At 49.0% G+C, this 13,796-nt stretch overlaps 1 protein-coding gene across 5 annotated transcripts in view; it reads left to right on the top strand.

Annotated features, from left to right (window-relative positions):
* Positions 1 to 13,796, top strand: part of IRAG1 (inositol 1,4,5-triphosphate receptor associated 1) — a 124,302-nt gene that overhangs the window by 42,633 nt on the left and 67,873 nt on the right. For 4 of the 5 annotated variants that reach the window (XM_055423371.2, XM_055423372.2, XM_055423373.2 and 1 more), the window contains exon 2: positions 7,228 to 7,385. The exons of the other annotated variant lie outside the window; for it this stretch is intronic. In XM_055423371.2, coding sequence (XP_055279346.2) covers positions 7,228 to 7,385 — 158 coding nt within the window. The remainder of the gene's footprint in view (positions 1 to 7,227; positions 7,386 to 13,796) is intronic. 5 annotated transcript variants of the gene reach the window in all.

Raw genomic sequence — 13,796 nt, forward strand, 5'->3', positions numbered from 1 at the left:
GGGCATCTTCACTCTCCCAAGATCAGAGGCACTGCCAGGGGACTCCTGCTTTCACGGCAGAGACCCATCGACTTATTATTTACTAAAAGCAAACCTTCAACATAAGAGGCCAGAAGGCTGAGGTGTATAGTAGGGCTGAGGGCCAGGGGTTCTGGGACCTTCTCTGGCTGCTCTTCACCCACAGGTGTGGTTTTGGTCAAGTCCCTGCCCCTGTGAGGGTTTGTCGGGTGGGAGCAGGGGCAGGACTGGCACTTCTCCAGTGGCCTCACTGTCATCCTCTGAGTTTGCAGAGAACTCAGAGGGATGTGTGTGCAGCCACCCCAAACAATTCCCTCCATCGAATTCTTCATCTAGAGATAGACCAGTGGTATTAATAGCAACCTAATCTCTTTCAAATTCTTTGTGCTGCTAAAATGAAAGCAAAAATTCAAAGCTGGAAGAACAAAAAAAAAAAAAAACCCTCCCTTCTGAGAATTCTGAGTCACTCCAGAAAGGTCAGCGGAGCCTAGATTAACCCACTGTTTTCCAGAAGTGCCTCTGGCTCTTCCTACACCCAGAGATTAACAGAGGGAATGTGAGAGCCACTCAGTTTGCAGGCTGTGCTCCTGGGATACTGTGGTCTCAGAGAGCGGTTCGGTCTCTTTGGGACTGGTCACAAAGCTCAGGAAGAGGCAGCTCAGGGGCCACTGTTAAGAGGCCATGCTTACCAAGAACACCACCCGTAATCCAGTGGATGTGACCCTGCAGGGAACTGGGGAGTCAGACAGACCTGTGGTTGACTTTCAGCACTGCCGCTCATGGGTGACGTGACTTTGGCCAATCTATGAGCCTCTGTTTGCTCATCTGCAAAATGGGACCGATCATGATATTAATAATAATAGTATATACTTTACCTACCTCAAGGGCTGCTGAGAACACCAAAGAGGTTGTAAAGGCCCTTGTGAAATCATGCCTCCTGACAGTGGCCCCCATGCCTGTTGGCACTTAGGCAGCCCCATAGGAAGCCACCCTCCTCCCATGGCTGTGGTGTGCAGGATGGAGGTCTTCTGCCAGTTGTGGGTGGAAGGACTGTGCCTTATGGCCACTCTGTCAGAGAAGCCCTCTCCTACCCTCTTCCCACGGCCTGCAGGGTCCTACAGTGACCATTCTCAGGGGCAGAGTCTCTGCTGCTCACCTAACAAATGTGGGCCTTCCTAGGGTGAAAGATTGGATGAACAAACTAATGGACAGTTGTGTAAGTAGAAGATTAAGAATACGAGTGGGTGAACACATGGACCCACAGACTGATGGATGGGTGAATGGGCTGCCCTACACAGTGGGGGTCATAGAACCTCTAACAGTGGGCCCAGTCTTTTGGCTTCGTAAGACCCCTAGCCTGACAACCTGTTGCTTCTGCTATCTTATCTTATCCCCGCTGGGAATGCACTCCCCACCTCTCCCCTGCAGGGCAGTGTGCCCGTGCTGGGTTTGGCGGCTATACTCTAGCAGAACTCCTGATGGAGGAGACCAAGTAGAAGAGGGAAAAGATGAGGGGCCTTCGGCTCAGACTTGCCTGGGTTATAATCCTTAGCCTGCCACTTATTAACTGTGAGGTCTTGAGCAAGTTGCTGCACTTCTCTGATCCTTAGTTCCTTAATACATAAGATGGAAATAATAAACAAGATAGCACCTGAAATCCACCTGGCATAGCGTCCAGTATTCAGCAGACAACCTAGACAGGTCTAATGAATAAGAAGGAATAGAATTATATTAGTTTGCTTTCTTTAATGAATAGCCAGGGGGAGATTGCTGCTGCTGCTGCTGTGTCACTTCAGTCGTGTCCGACTCTGTGTGACCCCATAGACAGAAGCCTACCAGGGTCCCCCGTCCCTGGGATTCTCCAGGCAAGAACACTGGAGTGGGTTGCCATTTCCTTCTCCAATGTGTGAAAGTGAAAAGTGAAAGTGAAGTCGCTCAGTCGTGTCTGACCCTTAGCGACCCCACGGACTGCAGCCTACCAAGCTCCTCCATCCATGGGATTTTCTAGGCAAGAGTACTGGAGTGGCTTGCCATTGCCTTCTCCGAGGGGGAGATTAACATACTTAAATGAAGTTTAGAGAATTTTGATTTTTTCTGTTATGCAACGATTGTATAGTTATCCCTGCAGAGACTTAGATGATTTGCACCAGGTACAAAGGTAGCTAGATCAGTCAAGTTGCTTCACTTCACTGCACCTCAGTTTTCCTTCCTGTAAAATGGGCCAAGCTACATAGTTAAGCAACATCTGGCGGCTGAAAGAGTCAAAAGAGCTGATGGTTTTTGGCAATGATCCACCTAACCCTTTACTGACCAGGTTGGAGAGGCAGCAAGAAAGGTCCTGAAAACGGGTTAAAGAAGGAGCTGCTCAGACACCAAACATTACTAAATATTTTTTCCTTTTTTGGGCTGGTGCTCTAGATCACCACTTCCTGGAGATTATATTCTAAACTTGCTGTGATGGATGCGAGGTCTGCGTGCCCACGAGCTCCAAGGGAACCCAGATGTCACCCTGAGGGAGGGACTCTGCTTTTACCTTGCTATTTTAAGCAGCACGTTTATAATAATGGGTGGGAGAGAAAGCAACGGGGCAGGAGCAGCGTGGGAATGGCCTGGGTGGGCGGGGCTGCTGGTGCTCCCCCCGGAGAACTCAGGGATCCATCCTGTCCAGTGTGGGACCTCAGCCAGCCTCCACTCTGCTGTATCCTGCAGCAGCTGATACCTCTTGGTGTTTGTCTCAATTTGTCTCTGTTTTACTTTGGTTTCTGACCCGGAAGCTGACTGAAGGCCTTTCTCAAGGAGCGGGAGGTAAAGGAAAGGAAGTGGAGATATTTCTGATGCAACTTTGGAATACTGTGGCCCTAGAATCCTATGCGATGGGTCCCTCAGGTCTGTGGTTTGCTGTGATTAGGAGTTCAGGATTTCAGGGACTCCTAGGGTTGGAGAAAGCCCCTGAAGTAGGTTAGAAATCCTATGACCCTTGCCCTAGCCTTTGATGAGACTCTCCCAGAAATGGGGAGCTCACTACTTTAAAGAGCAGCCCATTTCATGTTCTGATGGTTCCAACTACTAGAAAGCTTTTCCTTGCCTTGATCTCACCTTTCTATCACTGGCCATGCATCTACCCTTTGGAGACAATAGAACTACATGAATGGCTTTCAGATATCTGCAAATAGATTTTATTTCTTCCTGTACCAGCTCTTTTCCAGGCTAAAGGTCATTAGTTCTTTTTTTATGACTTTTTTTATGTGGACCACTTTAAAAATCTTTATTGAATTTGTTAAAATATTGCTCCTGGTTTATGTTTTGGTTTTTTGGCCACTAGGCTTGTGGGATCTTAACTCCCCGACCAAGGATCAAACATGCACCCTTTGCATGGAAGGTGAAGTCTGAATCACTGAACCTCCAGAGAAGTCCCTTTAATTCTTTAAACACAAATTGTTGTCCTGCTTCCCCTTTTTTAAATATGCCCCGCGTTGTCTGAATCTCTCTTAGCATGCAGAGCACAATACACTTCATGTAGATTAAGACAAAAGAGAAGTGAAACTGTTTACCTCCCCTGTTTTGGAAACTATACTGTTAAGACAGCCTGAAGACCTGCACATACATGGCATATCATTTTAAAAGTTTTCTTGGGACATGTAGTCCACTTTGCGGGTAAAACTGGGGTATGTGGGTATTTTTCTGCTGCCCTCAAACCCTGCTATCCTATGCTTTACCCAGCACCACTGTTGTCCCTGGGCTTCCCTGGCGGCTCAGATAGTAAAGAATCTACCTGCAACGTGGGAGACCTGGGTTCGATCCCTGGGTTGGGAAGGTCCCCTGAGGACGGCATAGAAACACACTCCAATATTTTTGCCTGAAGAATCCCCAAGGACAGAGGAGCCTGGTGGGCTATAGTCCATGGGGTCGTAAAGAATCAGACATGACTGAGCGACTAACAGCACAGCACTGTTGTCCCTGCTGCTGAAATCCAAGTTGAGGTGATAGAAATTCATCACAAAGCTCACCTTTGGGCAAACCTGTTGCTCAATTTACTTATACAGAAACCATTTGGGCTGGGAGGCACAGCGTACCCTGGTCCCATAGCTCTTGTTCCCAAAAGTCAGGTTAAATCTGTCCTCTTGGCAATGACCCACCTTCCTGTCTCACCTCCTCCAGCTATCCTGTTCAGAGAAATTCCATCAGCATTTCAGCATTTATGGCTCAGTCTAAACACCATTTCTAATGTGAAATATTCCTTAATTTGCCAAGTTAGGGACCCTTTTCTGGGAAAGCATCTCACTTTCGGAGTGCTTACCCTCTTTATCTTGTTTTCTGGCTGTCTCCCCCACTGGACTCCAAGCTTCTTTGGGGCCAAAATCACATCTTCTTCATCTTCATGGCAGAGTAGATGTGAGTGTTCGTGGTGAAGGCAGTCAGTTCACAGGTCCTCTACTTGAGATTTCTTGAGCCGACCAGCAGGGGTCTCCCCAACTGTTTCAGAGTTGAATGGGGTTCCCTGTGCACTGAAGAGAATGACAAAAGTCAAGATGGTGGTCACAAGGACTAAAACTCCCAGAGATGAAGTTCTCTTAAATTCTTAAAATGCAAGTCAACATGGATTTCTGGGTATCTGTGGTCAATCGATACGTGTGGTATCATGATCTGGGTATCTGTGACCCCCTTGCCTGCCTCAGGAAGCTTGGTTTAGAGGTGTGTGTTGGGTGGGGGGCGTCAGTAAAAGCTGTGGCTGATGCCACATCTGAGCCACCCCACAGCACAGTGACTCTAGCACCTTCCTGAGCTCTTTCCTGGGACAGGGGGGACAAGAAGAACTCCTGGTGGTGTGGGCGGTGGCAGGGCCTTCTGGCTCTTTCTCCAGTAGTCTCCAGCAGACAGCACCTTACATAGGACCTGGCACATAGTAGGTACTCAGTAAATGACAGTTTCTTCCATTTCCCCTGTGTGTCCCAGCAGCTCCTGACTGTGGCCTTGGCCAGGGTCTAGGAAGACATCTGCCTCTGGTGGTTTTCATCTGCTGTCCCCCACAGCAGCTCTTTCAAGGAACCCCCAAAGTTGTATAATCAGAGTGGTTCTTTGGGTCCCTGGAGGCATTCCTCACCCTCCAGGGCAGGGAACCTAAAGGGGTTTAGGAATGAGAAGAGGTCAGGCAGAGGACCCTGGGCTCAAGCCAAGCTTCTGGACTGCAGACCAGCATGCAGGTGGCCTCTGTGAATACCTGCTCCATGCTGAGTGAGCTCTCTCTTCATCTTGGGACTATTCTGCATGGGAGGCATTCTTACCTCTGTTCCCTGATGAGGAAACCAAGGCTCAGAAGTGAAGCCAGGCTTCAAGGCTAAGCAGCCAGTGAGGGGCAGAGTGAAGCCTCAAATCTAGATATCTGGTTCCCAGCCTGTGTTCCTTCTACCTTGCTGTCCTGCCTCTCCAAATGGAGACCTGACATGACTGGTCCCCTTTTCTAAGAGGAATCAGAGGAGCCAGACCCATTGGCTCAGGTTTATTGCCAGATCTTGGTCCTACACCTCTTAACAGCCAGGAAATCTGAAAATGCAGTTAGTACTTACAAGGAACAGTAGTTCGTAGTTAAAAGTAAAGCCAACTCAAACTGATTTAAACACTCTGAGACTTAATTCTTTGTGTAACTGGATAATTAAAAAATAGTTTCAGCTGCAGATGAGCTTTGACCAGGGCTCCAGCTCCGTTTCTCTGCAGATCTCCTGGCTCTGCTTTCCTCTGGGTATCAAGTTTTCTCCTCAGTCTGGTCTTCCTCATGGAGGCAAAATGGCATCCGTGGCACCACACCTGCACACTCCGCCACCCAGAGCAAGAGAGAGCATCTGGGCCCCAGAACACTGCTGCGTGCTCCTTGGCTTAGTCTGGATCTGTTCTCTAGCCCTGAGCCGATCTCTGGTGAGATGGATGAGATTATGCTGACTGGCGTCAACCCCAACCAGGTCTCAAGGCTGCTACCCCATGGAAGAGGGTTTAGTTAAGTTCAGTCACTCAGTCATGTCCAGCTCTTTGTGACGCTATGGACTCCAGCACACCACGCTTCCCTGTCCATCACTAACTCCTGGAACTTGCTCAAACTCATGTCCATTGAGTTGGTGATGCCATCCAACCATCTCATCCTCTGTCGCCCCCCCCTTCTCCTCCTGCCTTCAGTCTTTCCCAGCATCAGTGTCTTTTCCAATGAGTCAGTTCTCCGCATCAGGTGGCCAAAGTATTGGAGTTTCAGCTTCAGCATCAGTCCTTTCAGTGAATATTCAGGACTGATTTCCTTTACGATTGACTGGTTTGATCTCCTTGCAGTCCAAGGGATTCTTAAGAGTCTTCTCCAACACCGCAGTTCAAAAGCATCAATTCTTTGGTGCTCAGCTTTCTTTATTTTTTAAATTTCTTTTATTTATTTATTTATTTTCCAGAGAGCTGAAAAAAAAGGGGAGGGTTAAGTGTGGCTTTGGGGCAGCAACCCAAGGTTGCTGGGGTTGTGCACTGCACAAGACACACGAGATCCACCCTGGCTGAGCCTCCAGAATCATAACTTTAGCAGCGTCCTGGCAGGTCCAGTGAGGGCTGTTCCTCAACTGAGGGTCAGAATTGCTGCTGAAGGGCATGAGGTGAGGTTGGGGCAGGAACTCAGGAGACACCATCCCTTCCTCCTCCTGCATCTGACCAAGCAAGGTTGGAAGGTATAGTGGCCTCCAAATCAGGAAGATCTTAATTTAAATGCTTGGTCTTTGTATGATTTGGGCAAGTGGCTTCCACTCTCTAAATAGTTCTCTTATCTATAAAATGCAAATAGTAATGCCTACAGCGTGAGGGTTAAATTAGGTGATGTTTGTAATGTTCCTAGATAATGCCTAACACCCAGTAGTTGCTCAATAAATGGCTGACAAACACAAGTCTGGCTCCCATTGGAGTGTCTTCCATCGGTTATGGCTTCGAGGAGTTCGAAGCATCCTTCTGGGATGGCTGTTTCCTGTACAGCCTAAATTAGATGCAAAATCTCTAAGGTCGCCTCTGACTTTGTAAACAGTGAAAGAGCAGGAGGAAATGCAATTCCAAATGCCCTCTGCTCGCCTATTTTAGCCCTTGTTGATGTAAACTCAACCAGGCGCTCTCTGTGGTTTGTGGCTCCTGGAAACGGGACCCAGCATGGGTCAGGGATGGGACTGGATTTGACTTGTCCTTTTGGCGTCTCCTCAGCCTGTGGAGCCCAGGCCTCTTGGAGCATCTTTGGGGCTGACGCAGCGGAGGTTCCGGGCACACGCAGTCACTCCCGCCAGGAGGCTGCCATGCCCCACATTCCCGAGGACGAGGAGCCCCCCGGAGAGCCACAGGCAGCCCAGAGCCCCGCCGGCCAAGTAAGTGCCTCCTCCCTTCCTGCGGCTTGCCTGGCCAGGGCCAGGCAAAGCACCCTGGGCTGAGGCCATAGGGTTTGCCACCAGCCTTTGCAGGTGGCAGTGGGCCTGGGGAAGGTGTGTGGCTTCCACACCAAGGAATAAATATCCAAAGGTCATTTGAGTTGGCCCCCACATACCCTGAGAGTGGAACCTCCTAGGCTGTATCTGACTGAGGTCTCCTGGGAAGTCACACTGCCCTTCTAGGATGGAGCCATACCTGGAGGAGAACTGCCAGCATGGAGGGCCTTGTCCTGGCAGGGTGTGGGCACCAGCATAAGGTCACTTAAACTGAATCCTCTTAAAATGAAGATCAAAGTTTCTTAGTGAATAGTGAAAAAGGGTTTCAGTAAGATTTTATTATAAAAAAGGAAATGATGAAAGTAAATTGCAAGGTTTCATTGAGGCTGTATAAATGATATTGTGAAGATAAATTTTTAACCGCACATATTACAAAATATAGCTTATATGCTAATTTTTAGAAAGAATAGAGAATTAATCAAGTATGTTGATCTTTGTATTACATATTTTTTATGCCAATGAAGCGATCTGTTCACATGATGTCACAATCTTTACATTTTACTTTATAGCACCTTCATTAAGAGATTCTGCTTGTTTGATATTTAAGGGCTTCATTCATTTTCCTAAGGACCTCTTTCAATCCCTCAATATTCCCTCATGAAGAACCTATCTTTCCATCATCCTCATAATTTTGAATTCGTTATCTGGTCCAACTCCATGAGCTCCTCATTGATCTAAGATCTTGTACGTGAATTTCTCCAACATGGTGTTTTGAACTTGATGAACTTTGCAGTTGGTTTACACTGAACTTATACATCCTGTTGTATCTGACAGTTCTCCAAATGTCCCTGAGACTGAGGGAGAGACACTCGTTAAGCGAGGGAAGGTTATATGAGCTGGCATTAATTTGATACATTTGAAAAGTGGGCAGATTCTTAGTGAATAGTTTCATGTTATAATGACATTTGTTTTCTTTTCACATTGTAACTGTGGGAACTAAGATAATAAATACTTAGAAAAGAACAGCCTCTTGTATGCCCACATCCCAAGCTCATGGGACTGAGATACTGTAGAACTTCGCAGCACTGGAGAGCCCTTGAATTTCTACATGACAGTGAGCCAAGCCCCCATGCCCTTGGCCATAGGCACCAGCTCAGGGCTTTACTGAGCCCCACTCCCAGGAGTGTCCTGGGCTACGGTGGGTGCTGCTCTCTGGTTCCTTTCAGTGGCTCCAAACTGTTCCTCCACTCCTCTGCAAGTGACATCTAGCCTCCCCCAACCTGTGTGCTCTGCTGTTGCCCCTTTCCTGCTGCTGCTCCTAATCAGGTGTGGACAACTCCCCCAAAGTGTTACCAACAGTGACTGTAAGGTTTACCCCACAAAAATTTTGCTAATCTACTGAAATCTTAGAGTTTAAAGAAGGGAAATATAGCACAGAGTAGAACACTTGTGTGTATGTGCTCAGTCATGTCTGACTCGTTCATGACCCTGGACTGTAGCCTACCAGGCTCCTCTGTCTGTGGAATTTTCCAGGCAAGAATACTGGAGCAGGTTGCCATTTCCTCCTCCAGGGGCTCTTCCTGACCCAGGGGTCGAACCCTTATTGCCTGCATCTCCTTCATTGGCAGGCGGATTCTTCACCACTGAGCCACCTAGGAAGCTGGACTAAAACACATCTGGATTCCAATGTCACTGCCCCCAGTCCTCAGGATCTATTCCCTTAGCACCTCCACCCCTCAGTCCTGGATCACTTCTTGCTGTGGTCATCCCTGACCCTGTCTCCTTTACTTACAATGATAGTGCCCTGAAGACAGGTTCTGACGCAAAATCTAGCTCCCAAATCCTGGGCAACTCCCCTGAACGGCTGCCATGCACTGCTCCCCAAGTATTCAAGTGTTCCTAAAACATAAATTAACGAAAGATGGGCAAAGACACAGCTCCATCCTCAGAAAAGAGATCCTTTTCACATTGAGGTCAGTTCTTCTTGGTTTCAAACCTCTCCTAATTAAAAGACACTTCAAACCTCCACCAAGACGAAAGACCAGATAGCACAAAAGCCTGCTGGCCTTTCTCCCCATCACGGCTTCAAATCACACATAGGTGTAATTTCACTGGGTCAGAGCTGAGGGTAAATTTCTACGGATAACTAAGCAGGGAGAGGGTGCCAGGAGCTCACCATACAGCTGAGGGTCAGCGAGCCCCATCTGAGCAGCAGAAACTCCATATTCCAACCCCTACAAGCTCAGTTTCCCAAACCAGACTTCTATAACGTACACCCTGGGCCCTCAGGGTCTCTGAAGGCCCTCCACGTGCTCACGGGGAGATAAGAAAATAAGGAGACTGTTTGTGGGCCTCAATAGCCTCTGCAGTGCCAGAGTCTATCAGAAGGACCCATGAGGAACCCGGGTGAGCTGGAGCCAGGATGCCCAGATCCTGTGAGAGGCCCATTAGCACAGGATTTCAGAACATGGACTCTGGAGTGAGGCCAACCTGGGCTGAAGTCATAGCTCTTCCATATGCTGGTCAAGAGATCTTCTCTTGAGTCTGTTAACTTTTCCATACCTCTGGGTCCTCATCTCTTCCGCAGGGCGAGTGTTAGTGGCTGCCTCTTGGACTCTGTCTGTTCAGCCCAGCCCTTGAGGGCCTGCTTTGGCCTGAGGGACTGTGGAGCTGGGACAGGTTAGACCCCATGCTGAAGGCCACATCAGATTCAGTATCCTTTTATTCTCTGCCCTGACTGACAGGCCCTGGGCCTCCCTGAGTCCTCCAGAAGCCCACAGGCATCCTAAGTAAAGAGCATCTTCCTCTGCAGTGCCCATCAGACAACCCACACAGGGCTTCTCCAGCAGCTGCAGCCTCAGAAAGTAGTTAGGTCTTGAGAGTTAAGCTGGAGCCTTGGGGGCTGGAGCCTGAGTCACTCAGAGCAGCAAAGGCTGGGGAAGCAAGTTTGGCCAGGAGGACTGGGCTGGAACCCCTGGTGCCATGTGCATTCCCACTCTGTGAAACAGGCAAAAACAGACCATCCTTCTGAGTCTACTGCTCCCCAGGGTCCGGCTCTACTTCTGGTTCCTCAGGCCCCAGCCCCCACTTGCCATCGCTGACACGAGCACTAGCTGAGGTCTTCTCACACAAAAACACAAAAGATCCTGTTTTTCTTTCTGTACACACACACGCACACACACACACACACACACACACACTCATAAACACACGAACACTCATACACATGCCAGACCTAAACACACATTCACACACGCACAGACTTGGACAGATAGACAGAGAGATGTTCTGTTTAAGGTCCCAAGCAGAAGCCATCATCAAAATGCACAAAGAACTAAAGCCTCCTGACGATGTCCTCTGGTGAGGCTGTCCTGAGCAGGGTTTCCTGGGTTGGCCTTTGAACAGGCAAGGGCCGAAAGGGATGAGCTGGTAGCCAAGAGGCTCTGGCAGGAACAGAAGCTGTGAGGATACAAGCCCGGGACCTTATGGGATCACAGACTGACAGAGCTAGAAGGGCTCTCAGGTCACATCTAAGGTTAAGCCCCTTCCTCTGCTGCTGCAGCTGCCAAGTTGCCTCAGTCATGTCCAACTCTGTGCGACCCCGTAGACGGCAGCCCACCAGGCTCCCCCATCCCTGGGATTCTCCAGGCAAGAACACTGGAGTGGGTTGCCCATTCCTTCTCCAATGTATGAAAGTGAAAGTGAAGTCACTCAGTCGTGTCTGACTCTTAGCGACCCCATGGACTGCAGCCTACCAGGCTCCTCCACCCATGGGATTTTCCAGGCAAGAGCACTGGAGTGGGAAGCCCCTTCTTCTAAAGACAGGCAAAATTCTGCCTGGTCTGTCACCTGGGAGCTTGTTAACCCTGGATTCCTCTGCTAACCTACACCCGCTGGACCAAAGTCTCCTGGGGTGAACCCATGCCGTGGTTGGCCGCTCTGCTTCCTGGTCAGGCAGAGCCTGCCTCTCCCGACTCCCTCAGTTCTCTCCTCACAGTGGCCTGTTGTGGGTGAAGACCCACAGACACATGAAGGGGGTTTCTGCATCTTCCTAGAGCCTCTCTGCCTCCAGTTCTTCCAGGCTTTGATGCCATGGCACATTTCAGAGCCTTCTCCAACCCCTCCCCACACATACCAGCCTGTCTCTGCCTCACTGTGGGGCACCAGACCTGGCCCCAGGCCCTAGAGGTAGTGCAACCAGGACATCAGCTCTTTCTGGGCCTGTGACCAACAGCCGTATTAGCAACTCCACTCACCAGAATTGCATGGCCTCCTCAGAGGGGCCTTGCTGCTGCTGCTGCTAAGTCACTTCAGTCGTGTCCAACTCTGTGAGACCCCATAGATGGAAGCCCACCAGGCTCCCATCCCTGGGATTCTCCAGGCAAGAACACCGGAGTTGGCTGCCATTTCCTTCTCCAATGTGTGAAAGTGAAAAGTGAAAGTCAAGTCGCTCAGTCGTGTCCGACTCTTCGCGACCCCATGGACTGCAGCCTACCAGGCTCCTCCATCCATGGGATTTTCTAGGCAAGAGTACTGAAGTGGCTTGCCATTGCCTTCTCTGCAGAGGGGCCTTACAAACCTCAAAGTACGGAGACATTCATATTAACTATAAGAACCCAATTCTCACTGGATCTCACCCTTATCCCCCTCCAGGGGTTTTGGAAGGCCCCAGGGGCAGGTCAGTGTGAGCTCATAAGCTGACCTCACATCTTTCACATCATCTCCTCCAGCATTGCTCTGACTACCATTCTCTAACCACTCCCTTACCCTGCTTCTCCATTATCCATAAAGCCACTAATAACAGCTAACCTTGTGCTACCAGGTGCTACGCTTTTCGTTGTTGTTCGGCCACTAAGTTGTGTCTGACTCTTTGCAACTCCATGGACTGCAGCACACCAAGCTTCTCTGTCCTTCATTATCTCCTGGAGTTTGCTCAGATTTATGTCCATTGAGCCGGTGGTGCCATCCAACCATCTCATCCTCTGCCGTTCCCTTCTCTTTTGCTTTCCATCTTTCCCAGCATCAGGGTCTTTTCCAATGAATCCACTCTTTGTATCAGGTGACCAAAGTACTGGAGCTTCAATTTTACATCAGTCTTTCCAAGGAATATTCAGGGTTGATTTCCTTTAGGGTTGACTGGTTTGATCTGCTTGCTGTCCAAGGGACCCTCAAGAGTTTCTCCAGCACCACAGTTCAAAAGCACTGATTCCTTGGCACTCAGCCTTCTTTATGGTCCAACTTTCACATCCGTACATGACTACTGGAAAAACCATAGCTTTGACCATATGGACCTTGTTGGGGTTACTACTCTATTAACTCAGTTAACTTTCAAGCCACCTTATGAGGTAGGTACCATCAGTTCCATCTCATAGCTGAGCAAACTGAGGCACAGAGTAGTTAAGCACCTTGCCCCAGAGTCACACAGCTTGTAAGTGAAAGGCCCAGGGTTTGAACCCAGGCAGCCTGGCCCCAGAGCCCACATTCTTGGTCTATGCCTTGCACTGAGCACTGTCAGCTTTGGCACTGGGGCCTCTGTGAGAGGTGCTAGGACCAAGGGAACGCTGTCCCCTGCTCCCAAAACCACTTGTCAGAGACAGCCAACCTGGGCCCTGACCACCTTACACACCTGAAGTGCCACAGCTGTGGTCCCAATAAAACAGCATGCTTGGGTGTGTCTTGAGCCCTAGAAACCCACGCCACCATGCTGTTCCCGCTTCAGGCCACACACACGTGTTCCTCTCACTCGAGGCCTCCCTGAGCATCTACTTGATCCAATAAGTCCCCTACATATGAAGGAGTTCCGCTGTGAGAATGCATTTTTAAGTCTAATTTGTTCATAGGTCCAACAAAGTTAGCCTAGGCACCCAACTAACACAATCAGCTGTAGACTACTGTGCTGTAATAGGTTCATAATACTTTTCACACAAGTAATACATAAAAAAGCACAGAACATAGCGAGTTTTTATACTTTTGGACATCCTGGGCTTGAGATAAAGATACTGTACTCCTGCACTCTATACAGTACTGTACAGTAAAGTGCACAAAGCACAGCTACTTGTAGAGGATGCGTGCACAAGACAAGTACACTAGACGCGTGAAATAACGTGATTTTACATGCAAGAACACGTTCCCATCTTTGAAACTTCACAACTTGAAGGCTCATATGTAGGGGACTTACTGTACTACAATTTCTGATCCTCTAGACGGAAACTGATGTTTAACCCTCACATACAGCAGCATCTGGTTGACATGATCACTGAAGCCCTCAACTAACCAGCAGCATCCTTGCTCCCACCCTGACCCCTGCCCCAATTATTACTTAACTGAAAATGAGGTTGGAGTGTTTTTTGGAAA

The sequence above is a fragment of the Moschus berezovskii genome, chromosome 14, assembly GCF_049115385.1.
Source record: "Moschus berezovskii isolate FMDL1 chromosome 14, NW_MosBer_1.0, whole genome shotgun sequence".
Lineage (NCBI taxonomy): Eukaryota > Metazoa > Chordata > Mammalia > Artiodactyla > Moschidae > Moschus > Moschus berezovskii.